At 42.2% G+C, this 14,273-nt stretch overlaps 1 protein-coding gene across 10 annotated transcripts in view; it reads left to right on the top strand.

Annotated features, from left to right (window-relative positions):
* DLC1 (DLC1 Rho GTPase activating protein) overlaps positions 1-14,273 on the top strand; it is a 527,396-nt gene that overhangs the window by 329,379 nt on the left and 183,744 nt on the right. Inside the window, exon 1 of one of the 10 annotated variants that reach the window (XM_054656567.2) lies at positions 3,407-3,496. The exons of 5 other annotated variants lie outside the window; for them this stretch is intronic. Coding sequence is in view for 3 of the 5 variants with exons in the window: in XM_016959115.4 (XP_016814604.1) it covers positions 3,791-3,929 (139 nt within the window). In the remaining 2 variants the exon portion in view is untranslated. Of the gene's footprint in view, positions 1-3,406; positions 3,497-3,520; positions 3,930-14,273 lie in introns of those variants that run through there. 4 more of the 10 variants (XM_016959115.4, XM_054656570.2, XM_063816886.1 and 1 more) reach the window with 4 other exon arrangements.

Genomic DNA, 14,273 nt, shown 5'->3' with positions numbered 1-14,273 from the left:
GAGTAGCTGGGACTACAGGTATCTGCCACCACGCCAGGCTAATTTTTTTTTTTTTTTGTATTTTTAATAGAGACGGGGGTTTCACCGTGTTAGCCAGGATGGTCTCGATCTCCCGACCTCGTGATCCATGCACCTCGGCCTCCCAAACTGCTGGGATTACAGGTGTGAGCCACCACACCCAGCCTATTCTCACTTTTCTTGTGATTCCCAGTGGGATCTTGAAAAACCAATGAACGCATATTTCCACTTGTTCTACCTGCTAAGCTGAGACAACACTAATTATCACAAACTATTCTCACCTCTCAGAGTCATAGAAAACCGGGATAGTTTGAAGTTTGTGGAAATACAACTTGAGAAATTATTGTCTAAGTGGCAGATTCTAAGCAGCACCTCTTCTGTGTGTAGCATTTCTAGTGGCCTACAAAGAAAGCAAAACGTAAGAATAATTTAAAACTGGTTGTATATTAGAATGGTCTTTACACTATACCCATAAAATGTAGCTGAGATTTATCCATAAGGGGTGGAAATACCCTCACAGTGAAATTTGGACTTAATGAGTTGTCAGAAATGAGAGGCCAAGTTGTCAGCTCTACGTTGGCCTATGGTAAAAGCTATAATTAAAATTTGCCTTGCTCAAAAATGCTTAGCTGCACTTCCCCTCCTGAAATACTCTGCCAAGAAAATTTACATTTATGCCATGAGGTTTCCTTTGAAAAAGACAAACAAAACATAAAGTCCTCTTAAGTAGGTGAAGTCTGTGGGTCATTCTACCTAGTGCAACCTGCACTAGGAATAGGCAGGTGTTTCTAACACCTACTGAGATGAGCTTCACTGAAGAACTGTTAAGTATTGTCCTAGAGAAAGTGTGTTGCTAAGAGGAGGAGGGTTGTTTTAGAACACTTTGGTGATTAGAGCTGAGTGCTCTACTGTTAAACAGTGTGTGTTGAACTAGACCTTGGTTCTCTTGGCTCATTGCCTTTAATTTCCATAGTCGGGATCACCTCAAATCCATCTGCAGACTCAGGATTCTGCCACACCCTAGGTCCTGTTGGTTATATTATTTTGGCTAAGATTAAAGAGCATTAGCTCATAGCTTAGTATCGACTGAGCCTAGATAACTCTAATGGGTCACTGTCATTACTATGGTCATTAATTTAAGACCAACCAAGTTGATTAGGAAGCTAATGAGTTTTTGAGGCAGACGGCTCCAGGTATGAATCCTGGATCTGCCACTTACTATGTAACCTTTTCGAATTTTTTCTTTCTAAGCTTCAAGTTTCCTCATCTCTAAAAAAGTGATAATAATACCTATACATGATCTCTGATGACTTGCTAGTCTATATACAACACTAGAAGACTTTATCATACATTATAGGGACTTAATGAATGCTTATTTCCCTTTACTGCTCCCCTTCCTTTCTGTGTTTAGGTATAGAATAGCTTCCTACCATTATAGTCAGTCACTTTGCACGACTCAAACAATCAGCTGTTGACATTCATGCTGGGAGTGACTGTGTGTCCCTAACTTTATCATAGATCTAGACTGGAAACTCAGGTGAGGTCAGTGCCTAGGAGGAGTTAGGAATCCAGGCTGCATTTTCCTTTGTGTTCCTGTAACATTTTGCATAACACTTGGAACATGCTTCTACCTTGAAACTTTTCACATTATTTTGGAATCATTTTTGGTCGATGTGATATTTCCTCCTCGAAGACAGAGTTGAGGTCTTATTCATCCTAAAGTTCCACAGGCCTAAAACAGCATCTGGTGAAGGGCACTACCCATGCCATGAGTACTTCATGCCATTCCTCTGCAAAACAGGTCCAGATGACATGATTCAACATGCTTCAAGATGCCCAGACCTCTTTGAAGGAGAAACACACACAAACTCTGGGGACATTGTTTTAGAATGGAACCAGGCATTAGGCAATCATATTTTCTGAAAATCTTCAATAGAGGATTTTCATTTGGAATTGGCCCCTGCAGGCACGGAGGTCTGTCTACATCAGCAGTTAGCATGCATTCTCTCCTAATCTGTGTCCAGCCCAATGATAAGGCAAAGACGTGGATATCTACCATGAAGTACATGCTCAATGGGGGACATTCATGAGCTTTAACAGTTTGGGAACAATACAGTTTAGGACATACGGGTTATTAATAAGCATTGGTACTAATGTTAGTTATAATTCATGAGCACAATCTCACTATTTTCTTAATCATCCTTTGTATAATTAAGTTGTTAAAGATATATGTGAAAATAATGCATGTTGTAGAAATTAGAAGACTCAGGAGATCAGTGTGGGTTGAAAATGACTTTGTGTGTAAAAATAATTATGGTAATAATTAGCATTTGCATGGCTTCTTGCAATTTACAAAGTGTTTTTATAACATTATCTCATCTTCCAAAGGTTATGAACTGGCCTTTAGATATCTTATGCCAATATTAAGCTTCTCTGCCAAACCTTGTGCATTATAAGGTAGGATTGGGTAGACAGGAAAAAAAAGAGGATTAATAATGCATTTAAAAGGCAAAAAATCTGCCAAATTTATTGGCGTAGAAACAGATTTATTTGGCATTTTAGAAACTAAGGCGCATATCTTGTAAAAGAAGAAGTTGGCTCATATTTTGATTTCACAGTGCTTGGCACTTCTTTTACATTTTGGGGGATGAGTTTTTGATGTGCAATTGTAATGAGGAAGTTCACTAACTTGGAACTAGAAGATTCATAAAATCAGGGGATATGCGAAACTTTTTAAGGGGCAAAACCTAGAGTGACTTGATTAAACCACTGTAAGTAGAAGTATGGTTAGAGAGAAAATGTGAGGAGCTGATCAGTATTTTGTTTAAAACTCAGGTGTCCATTTCCTTATTTATTTTAGAGACAGGGTCTTGCTCTGTCCCCCAGGCTGGAGAGCAGTGGGGGTGACCACAGTTCACTGCAGCCTGGAACTCCTGGGCTCAAGCGATTTTTCCCTCTCAGCCTCCCAAGTAGCTGGGACCACAGGTGCATGCCACCACACCCGCCTAATTTCTTGTAGGGGTGGGGTCTTGTTTGTTGCCCAAGCTGTTCTCAAGCTCCTGGCCTCAAGTGATCCTCCAGCCTCAGCCTTTCCAGGTGCTGGGAACAGGCGTGAGCCACAGTGCCTGGCCTCTCGGGTCTCCATTTCTTAGAGGGAATCCAGATTGATCTGTAAAGTGCTCCTTCCAGCCATATCTTCCTTCCCACAACCACAACTAAAGGTTGAACTTCCTATCTCATCAACCGCCTAATCTAAAACCATGAGTTAATGAGATAAAAATGAGTTACTAAAATGCAAACATTCTTGAGAATCAACCTTGAAAGTTAAAGACAAGGCCACCTGCCAGCCCCACCCTTCCACCTCCCCTGCTTGCTTGCCTGCGGCGCTGCGTTTCCCTTTGAAAACGCGAGGTCACCTGGACTGCCCCTGAAGGGAAGACCTGCTATGTGACCCAGGAGCAGCCCGGCGCGGACCCAGGTGAGTCATTGGGTTACACAGGAAGCGAGACGCCTCCGGATAGCTGGGCTGCAGCTCGCGCGCCCCGCGAGGGTGTCGCCGGCGCAGGGTAAGCCTTTCCAGATGTGGCCGCCGCGCGCGCTTGGCCGCGGGCCAGGAGGCCGCCTGCAGTCGGCGCTTCCCGGGGCCGCAGTGCCAGCCGCAATGCCGGCCTCCTGAAGGCAGGCGACAGCCTGCGGCCGGGAGCACAGCGCGGGGCGGAGTACCGAGGCATGGTCGCGGCGCCCGGGCTGCGCTGAAGGCGTCTGCGAGCGGATGGGAGACCCCGAGGCCCATGTGATGGCGCGTCCCCTGCGAGCCCCTCTCCGGAGGTCCTTTAGCGATCACATCAGGGACTCCACGGCCAGAGCCCTGGATGTCATTTGGAAAAACACCAGAGACAGACGGCTGGCAGGTGAGAGGCAGAGGGGGATTGGAGACCGGGGGTGAGGGGTATTAAAAAGAAAACAATTTACTGCGAAGACGCAGTGATAAGCTTGGTTCATGAATGATCTCATCAGCTGATTGAAGTTTCATTCTTGTCATGGCAGTGTGTTCGGTCTCCCTTTCTCTAGTATTTAACCTTGATGGAGTGTTGAGATTTTTGTGTGTTTGTTTTGTGTAACGCCGCTCTGGTTACTGGTCTGATTATTTCTAGATAAGGAATTATGAGAGTTATGGGGTTTTTTAACCTTGAAAAGAGAAGCAAGGTCCTTGTGACTGTCAGGAAATCGGTAGTGATGAACAACTGCTGCAAAAGCCCTGAGCTCCTCGGGGCTGTCTCGGGTCAGCTTTGGAGCTGAAGCTGATCAGGTGTGAGGTGCCCTGGTGTGTGCGCAGGAGAGGGGCCTGGCAGGTCTGTGTGTCAGTGGAGTGATGGGCGCTGCCCAGTGAAAGCCTTCTGGTATTTCCTCTGGCAGCCTGGAGCTACTCTCGGTTCCAAGACGGTGTCATGTATGCCAGAGGCAGGCGTTTGAAATATAATAAAGCAAATACAGTGGTGCAATTCAAGTGCTCTAGGGCTCATGTGACAGCCACCAAATGGTAGACTGTGTTTGCAGGGTTCCAGTGAGGAGATAGGGACTTCTGTCCGATTTTTACGTTGGGATAAAATAGCATCTCACTACGATATGAAAAAACTCTCCGAATTCGGGTAGGGTTTCCCAATAGCGTTTATGGTGCCTTCTTGTTTGCTCTCTAAGTCTGTGTTCCTATGCCGTCTACATGGATGGGTCAAAGACTATGTTTTCTTAACCTCTTTGGTCAATCCAGTTGTTTTCTGTATACTGAAGGAAGGTCTGAATTTACAAATATTAGAGGTGGCCTCTAAGAGTCAATACAGAGTTCTGTGCTGTGTTCTTAATAAAAGGTCTTTTGATTTTCACATAATTGTCCTGATATGACTTGAAGAGGGGAAATTTAAAGTGTGCGATTGTGATAAAGAAGATTGTGAAGATAACATGGTAGTTTCATGCCCTCATAGACTCTAATTTGTTCTGAATGCACATGAAAATCTTTCTGTCTGTTACACTAAACAATATTCCGCAGGACTGACGGAGAAAGTAAACAATGTCAAGTCGAACAATTAGGTAGGGAAGGGAGCAAAATATTTTAAATTTAACCATTTTATTATTGTTTAGAGGAAAATGTGGCACCCTAAAGAAATACAACTTTCCAATATGATTTTTTATTTAATTCTTTAAGGTGTATGATCTCATTTGCAATTAACCAGAAGAAGTTTAAGATGGAAGATTTGGGAGTAAAAAATTCACAACTATAATTGGTTGACAATTTAAAAGAAAAGGTAGTTTCTTCATAGTTGTCTTGTTTAATAAACAATGCCGCAAATGAAAAGATTCTATAAATAATATCTTACTAAAGATAATGCAAAAATATCTTGTTGTGGTTTAATGTTTTAATTTGAAAGTAAGACTAATTCAAACATTTATGCTTCTGAGATTTCCTCTTACATTTTCATACATAGCCTTTGACAGCTGATGAGAATAATAATATCCTCTAAGAATAAGAATGTTATCCCTGGAAAGTTGTTCTCTTTCTTCTTATTTGTCTGTTATATATTAATACTATGTTTGGAGTCAAAACATAACAGCAAGTGTAAATTAATGAAAACACTTAGAGAAAAATGGTTACTTTTTATGTGTGATGAAAAATCCAATGTTTTCACAACTCTAGCAGCAAATAGGATTTTTACTGCTCTAGGTCCATTGAGGGAAATAATTCTTTATGTTGCCCACATTTTCTAAGAGCAGTATGGACCTCTGAAGTAACTCACACAGTAGAGAATCCAGATACCATGCTTGAAAGGAAAAGACTTTGGCTATGACAACTGACTTTGATTTTGGGGGACCTGGACACTTTTGGTGTCCTCCTCACTGCTGGCTCATGGCTGGAAGCTCAATTAGTCAAATGAAGATTGACTTGGTGCACAGCCAAACCTCAAGAGCACTTGCTTCCATCCCTTTCCCTCAAGCTTCTCCTCTGCACTCAACCCTTCCACTCACCAAACGTTAACTAATGGCTGCTAATGATCCACAAAAAGTCACTTCTCTGAACACCAGAGGAAATCTTTGTTATGTGTCCTACCACCTTGCCTTCGTGTGCAGAATGGAGGGCAGTAGAAAGTCCAAACCCTTTTCTTTATGTTGTGAAATTAATGAGGTAACAGGTAAAAAGTGTTTTTTAAGTCTCTGGAAGAGAATACTTCTGTTAATAGTACCTAGAATGTTATTTCGGTGATGATTATTGCCTTCCTGACTTTCATCAGGTTTCTCAAAAACTAATCTGAGATTTTAGTTTCTTTCAGCTAACCAAAGGGTTTGGTCGTGGGATAACATTTTAAGTTTCCTTGTTAGGTATATTCTTATTCATTCTCTCTCTCTCTGTCTCTTGCTCCCTCCCTCCCTCTCTCCCTCCCTCCCCCCTTCCCCCTTATGCGCGCGCACACACACACACACACACACACACACACACACAGGCACAGTTCTGCTATCCCAAATGATATCATGTACAAAAACCATCATTTACATCTCCTTGTCTTAAACTCCCTTCTACACGAAACAGGGAGCCTGTCTGTTATTTTTAAGCATCTGCAGCCTTTTATAAACAATATACAGAATTGTTGCCAGGAAAAGGCCTTCAGTTTGTGAGGAAGGACAGATCAGATTGTCTTACTTGCATTCCCCTTTATATATGATCCCCTTTTTCTGCCCAGTTACATCCCACAGGAGTTTCTGTTAATCCTATCTTCTACAACCATTATTCCCAACCCCAAGGTACTCTGTCTTCTTTGCTAAAAGCGGAGGATGGTATTGAGTTTTCAGTGAACTGGAACTTTGAGGATGACAGTGGTTGAGTGATGCAGGGGACAGCTTTGTGCTGGATGAAGTGTGCTTCCTTCTTAAAGCTCCTCTGTGCTCTCACCCCCTCCCCTTTGATTCATGGACATCCGGTCAGCAGAGCACATCACATTCCTGAAGGGCAGTTGCCTCTTAATCCTTCCATAGAGGGCCTTGTAGCCTGCTTTTGTGCCCACGGATCTCTTTATCATTCCTGTGAAACCTATGGATCGCTTCTCAGAATAATCTTTTTAAATGCGTAAATAAAATATATAGAATTATAGAGGAAACCAATGATAGTGAAATACAGTTATCAAAGTATTCAAAACACAAAATTATGATGTACTAGTATACCGTGAATGAATTACATAAAAGGATAATGCCTTTAAAATATGGAGAAGTGAGTATAAGTTAAAAGCTATTTTTGTTTGTTTGTTTTGTTTTTTGTTTTGAGACGGAGTCTCGCTCTGTCACCCAGGTTGGAATGCAGTGGCGCGATCTCGGCTCACTTTAAGCTCTGCCTCCTGGGTTTACGCCATTCTCTTGCCTCAACCTCCCGAGCAGCTGGGACTACAGGCGCCCACCACTACGCCCAGCTAATTTTTTTTTTCTATTTTTTGTATTTTTAGTAGAGACGGGGTTTCACCGTGTTAGCCAGGATGGTCTCGATCTCTTGACCTCGTGATCTGACTGCCTCGGCCTCCCAAAGTGCTGGGATTACAGGCATGAGCCACCGCACCCGGCCAGTTAAAAGCTATTTTTAAAGGTATTGTGTGCACACTGTTGTAATTTGACTCAACTAAAAACGTTAAGTTGTGCGTTAACCTGGTCTTTGACTCATCTCCTTGTCACTCACTGTTATAGATAGGGAATCCTGGGAGACAATGTTCACAGCTAGGTCACAAACTTGTGAACCTACAATTTGACTGTTTGGTGGCTGAATGACCACAAGGCACAGATCCGCCCAGTAGCTGGCCAGTAAGGTCATGTGAACACCTTAAATGTGTTATTCACCCAGACCAGCCTGGGTGAACACTTGTGGACAGAAAAATGCCAATCATGTACGATCTGGAGTAGGTCTAATAGTGACCATCACTGTGGAATAGGGATGAATGTAAGTGCTATTCTATGCTATCTACAACAACTGTAAACTGATATGAAAATGTCCAGTTTCTATTGGTGGCAAAGTCACAGGGACAGCTAAGACCACTGAAGGGGGGCAGGATAATTTGCCAACATTTATAATTGGAGGAAATGCTAAATTTCAGTTAGAGCTTAGTGACAATGCAAACATGTTTCTTCATCCAAGTGCATAGGCCCCTGAATCTCTGTTTAATACTTGCTGTGGCTTTTAAATACCTGTAGTCAAAAATTCTCAGACTGAGATGCTTGGCTCTCCTATATGAGCTGGCTGAAATTCCTTGATGTACGTTTGACAAAGCTCCACAAACAAGTTTGGACTGATAGACTGATAAGACAACCTATAAGGAAAAATAAAAGAAATTAAAATTGAGGCTAGAAAGAGTTAGAGACCCTGAAAGTCAGGCAAAGCCAAGACTACACGTGCACAGCTTTCTTCAGTTTAGACAGTGGAATGAACAAATAAGCTGAAAGAAATTAAATACTAGTCTTTTTTGTTTGTTTGTTTGTTTGTTCATTTGTTTGTTTGTTGAGACAGAGTTTCACTCTGTCGCCCAGGCTGGAGTGCAGTGGTGTGATCTCGGCTCACTGCAACCTCCACCTCCCTGGTTCAAGAGATTCCCCTGCCTCAGCCTCTCAAGTAGCTGGGATTACAGGCAACCACCACCTCACCTGGCTAATTTTTGTATTTTTAGTAGAGGCAGGGTTTCACCATGTTGGCCAGGCTGGTCTTGAACTCCTAACTTCAAATGATCCACCCACTTTGGCCTCCCAAATTGCCGAGATTACAGGCATGAGCCATTGGGCCTGGCCAATACTAGTCTTTATTTAACAACATCTTATAAAGTAAGAGCTACTAAATAGTATCAATGACATTGACTTTTTAAAAGAAGGGATTTCTTCTCTCGATTTGGAGAACATGACATATAAGGGAAAAAGTCTAAACGCCTCCACCTGATTGAGATATGTGACGTCACATTATTCCCATAGCTAAACATTTAAGAGTCTGGGTACAGTGGCTCACGCCTGTAATCCCAACAATTTGGAGGCCCAGCAGGAGGACTGCTTGAGGCCTGGAACCCAAGACCAGCCTGGGTAACAGAGCAAGACCTTGTCTCTCCAGAAAATTTAAAAATTTAGCCAGGCGTGGTGGTGACCATCTGTAGTCCCAGGAGCTGAGTCAGGAGAATCACTTGAGCCCAGGAGTTCAAAGTTACAGTGAGCTATGATCATGCCACTGCACTCCAGCTTGAATGACATAGCAAGACCTCATCTTCTAAAAAGGAAAGTAAAACAAACAAAAATATTTAAGAGAAAGAAGAAAAAACTGAATTGCCTATGAAGAGGGCAAGAAAATTTAGGCAAACCTCTATCCAAGTGAGAGTCAACAGACATAAAATAAATTCTTCAAGTAACTACATTAGGTTGAAATCCCCTGAGGTATTTTGCGGAGTGTTCAGGATCATATGTCTTTTGCAAAATAGATTTTTACATTGCAGCTGATGAGTCCTCCAATTCACTAGCAAAATGAGTGCTGGACACACTCTGTGGTACATTGGCTCTCACTTCAGTGGGGCATTGGGTATTCTGGCCCACTTCCAAGGAAGGGCAACCACAAACATTGACTCCTGTGAACTGTTCTCTGCTCCTTTGGTTCACAGTGAAAAGCAAGTAAGGGCATATGTAATGCCTTTTAACCATGAGTGATGTAGGCCTCAAAATATGCAGCCTCCTCTAGTAAACAAACACTTTTCCAATCATAGGCAACACCAGAGGAGATTTTTAAAGACAGACAACCATTAGGGAAGCTTCATGAGATATTGCAATGTGAACATGTATCTAGATTAAGTTAAATGATACTGTTTTGATAAAAAGAGGAACATGTTGATGTCAAGGGTGGCTTTGATGAGAGAATATATTATATAGTGGCTTAGAGAGTTGGCCTGCAACCTCAGGCTGCCTGGGGCTGAGTCCTGGTTCTTGCACTGGGTAATATTAGGCAAGTCAGCATTCCTTGCCAATACAAAGAGGATAACAGCACCTACGTCATGAAATGGTTTTAAGGATTAAATGAGCTACTCTGCAAAGTGCTTAGAAGAGTCATTGACATATACTAAGCATTCCATCAGTTTCAATTCTTGATACCCTACTTCCTGAGGGCCTTCACCTTGTTAGCATGACACCTCTATAATTGGCTTTGGGCTTTTGGGCAAAAGTGGTTCAACCAGTCCAAAAAAAAAAAAGAAAAGAAAAGGTAAAATGTCAATGGCAAATGGAATAGATTTCTGTATCTCTGAAGAGAAACAAAGAAGGATCTACTGGAGGTGACTTTTGTGCTGATCTTTGTGAACTCCAAAACGAAATGACTGGAGAATAACTTATTCCACACATTGATGAGGGAATCGGTCCTTGCATATGAGCTTGTCAAGCTAGATATACAATATCTGAAAGTTTTCCTAAGCACGTTGGGACCTGCTTTGAAAATTGCTGTATAGATGGAGCCAAACATGGAAAAGAGCAGCAGCACCAGCAGGCCTGGGCTTTCAAGCACGTGGCTCAGCTGTGGTATGGGAAAAAATATGCTAAATGTCAAGGCTGCCACTTGAAAGGGATGTTTCGCACACCTCCCTTTCTGCAACAAGACTTCTGTGACTTTCTTTATTTAAAGTAGTGTGCATGCACAGTCTGCACATTTTACCAAAGGCCACTGTAATTACAATACCTAGATATGTCCAAAATCGAAGGCCTGGTAAGAGGGTCATATTAATTTGTCACACATCTACTTAAGGATCTGAGGCTATCTCATAAAGCAAAGACTGGATTTAAAAGAACATTCCTCTGGAAGTTCTCTATTTCAAATGAATTATTTAGGTATAGTTGGAAGTTAAACTTGAATGTTTTTTAATTTCTTTTTTTTTTTGAGACGGAGTCTCTCTCTGTCGCCCAGGCTGGAGTGCAGTGGCACGATCTTAGCTCACTGCAAGCTCCGCCTCCCGGGTTCATACCATTCTCCTGCCTCAGCCTCCCGAGTAGCTGGGACTACAGGTGCCCGCCACCATGCCCAGCTAATTTTTTTTTTTTGTATTTTTAGTAGAGACGGGGTTTCACCGTGTCAGCCAGGATGGTCCCGATCTCCCGACCTCGTGATCCACCTGCTTCAGCCTCCCAAAATGCTGGGATTACAGGCATGAGCCACTGCGCCTGGCCATGTTTTTAAATTTCTTATTCTAATTACTTAGTTTTAATTATAATGTGTCTTTTTTTTTTTTTTTTTGACAGAGTCTTGCTTTGTTTCCCAGGTTGGAGTGCAGTAGTATCATCATAGCTCAATGCAGCCTTGAACTCCTGAACTCAGCAATCTTCCTGCCTCAGCCTCCCCTCAGCAGCCAGGACTATAGGGTTGTGGCTAATTTTTTGATTTTTGTAGAGGTAGGGTCTTGCTCTATCACCCAGGGTGGTCTCAAACTGCTGTCCTCAAGAGATCCTCCCAGCTGGGACTACAGGCACAAGCCACTGTGCCCAGCTTGTCACTCTTGAAGAAAGAGGAAATGCCATTCAGTTGGCATGTGCTGGAGTTGTTTGTGTGTGATGATGATGGATTTCCATTGATCCCTCTGTGCTCTTCCCTGTAGCTCAAGGACAACCACTGACATTTCTGAAGCTGTAGTTATTGATGAAGACCTAGCCATGGAAAAGAACAGTTATTCAGCCCCATAATTGTCAAACTCACGACTATAGTACTGCTTTTACTCTTCTTAGGCACAGCCAAAGACAAGGCATGTGCTTTCTTAGAATATGCATGAGGCCAGGAGCGGTGGCTCACACCTGTAATCCCAGCACTTTGGAAGGCTGAGGCGGGCAGATCACGAGGTCAGGAGATTGAGACCATTCTGGCTAACACAGTGAAATCCCGTCTCTACTAAAAATACAAAAAATTAGCCAGGCGTGGTGGCGGGTGCCTTTAGTCCCAGCTACTCGGAGGCTGAGGCAGGAGAATGGCGTGAACCCGGGAGGCGGAGCTTGCAGTGAGCCGAGATCGCGCCACTGCACTCTAGCCTGGGCCACAGAGTGAGACTCCATCTCAAAAAAAAAAAAAAAAAAAAAAAAAGGAAGGAAGCACAGATGGGAGGGGTAGAACATGAGTACAAAGGTTGAGGAACACGGGTTTAAATTTACCTGAAGATACTTATAGGCCCCACTTCCCCTCATGGAGCCAAGAGTATCCTATAAACACACAAAAAGAAGTCAGAATTTCTGGATGCCCCCATAGAGCCAAGGGAAATTCTCTCTGCAAACAAGGCTGGGCCAGGTGGCTTATACCTGTAATCCCAGCACTTTTGGAGACCAAGGTGGAAGGATCACTTGAAGCCATGAGTTCAAGACACCTGGGCAACATAGCAAGACTCCGTCATTACAAATAATTTAAAAATTAGGCAGCTACGGTGGCATGCACCTGTAGCCCCAAATACTCGGGAAGCTGAGGTGGGAGGGTTACTTGAGCCCAGGTGTTTGAGGCTGCGCGCCTGTAGTCCCAGCTACTCGGGAGACTGAGGCAGGAGAATGGTGTGAACCTGGGAGGCGGAGCTTGCGGTGAGCCGAGATCGCGCCACTGCACTCCAGCCTGGACAACAGTATGAGCCTCTCTCTAAAACAAACAGAGTCAGGCAAGTTAGTGCATCATCCTTAATGAAGTGGCCATTCTCCTCTTTATAAGACAAAAAGACTTGTCATTCCAAAGTGCTATAAGGTTGTATTTTTAATCATATTTTTTAAAATGACATACTGACTTGTTTTCAAAGTTTAAAAGTACTAAAGTCTAAAATATGCCACTATTTAAGATAGCGTGATCTCAACTGATTTAGAAATCAGAATGAACTAAAATTGGAAGTTATACTTTAAATATTTCAATTTACACATAGATTACCCTCAGAGTTTAGCACATATGGGCTGTAGAACTGAAACACATTGTCCTAAGTCATTGTTGATTCCACAGAATTTCAGCAAACAACAGAAACACTCTTAATAAAAACAAATTATCAACTTCTAGACAATCAAAGTCACCAAGACATAGTGAAAAGACATGGCATATTATTGCTTGGTGAAATCTTGGTTGGTGATTTTTGAAAGCCCTGATACCATAATGTAACCCTTCTCTCTTGGTTCTTTCTTTATTTATGTGCTCATGTAATGAGCACATCTAGGCAATTGCACACACACACACACACGCACACACACTCCTCAGGAATCACATGACTTCAAAGAACTTTTCTTTATAAAAGATTGAAGATTCCTGAGTTACAGGTTGCTGGTGTGAAAGTCCTAATATAACATCTGATTGTTGACACTATGCAGTGGGGGGAACAGTACATTTTATGGTGTCTAGACTTTGTTTTATCTGGTTGATTTTTGGTGACATATTTAGCTTTTTGTAGACAATTCTCAAATTACTGACTCAGCATTCAGTGTGGTTCAGTTTATCATGATCCATCATCTCTAATCTAGTTTTGAATAGCAGGATGTTGTAGGTCCAGATTGAAGTGTGACCTCTGAATGTTTTTCATTCATGGTTGATTACTATATCCTAGAGGTCTAGACAGTGTTATTGGTTTCTCACCAACATAAACATCTGGCAGAAAAAAAAAAAAAGAGCTAAACTAGATGAGTAAGAACATTCCTAATCTACCTTTACAATATGCTATATTTAAAATATAACTTTTTTGCAAAATGAAGCCCATTTCAGGTCTAAAAGCATGCCATCAAGCATATTGTTTTTCAGCTCTGATAAGACCGTCTTTGGACGCTCATGTTTCACTGACGAAAACAAGTTTGAACATGTAATTTCAGGCTGCACTAGAAACATCTTTCTTTTGTGCTGTTACAAGAAGCTAGAATTTCATTTAGTGAATTCCAGCCAAATGAAATTAGCACGTGCATGTCAACTCATGTGTAGCTCGTGGCTGGACAAATGAGTTGGTAAACCAATGAAGATGAGGAAGACCAACTCATGTGTAGCTCATGGCTGGACAAATGGGTTGGTAAACCAATGAAGATGAGGAAGACTGGTGATGAAGCCAAACCCAAAGCACACGGGCATTAGTTATCAGGCCTTCTAATGTTATTATCAGGCCTTCTAAATTTTATTTCAGTTTCTAACAGCTTTTTATTGTATTAGAACCATGCAAAGGGCTTTCTCTTTTTTTGTTTTGTTTTGTTTTGTTTTGTTTTTTTAATACTAAGTCTTTCTCTATTGCCCAGGCTGGAGT

The sequence above is a fragment of the Pan troglodytes genome, chromosome 7, assembly GCF_028858775.2.
Source record: "Pan troglodytes isolate AG18354 chromosome 7, NHGRI_mPanTro3-v2.0_pri, whole genome shotgun sequence".
Classification (NCBI taxonomy): Eukaryota; Metazoa; Chordata; class Mammalia; order Primates; family Hominidae; genus Pan; species Pan troglodytes.
This window is presented reverse-complemented; position numbering and strand designations above follow the sequence as displayed.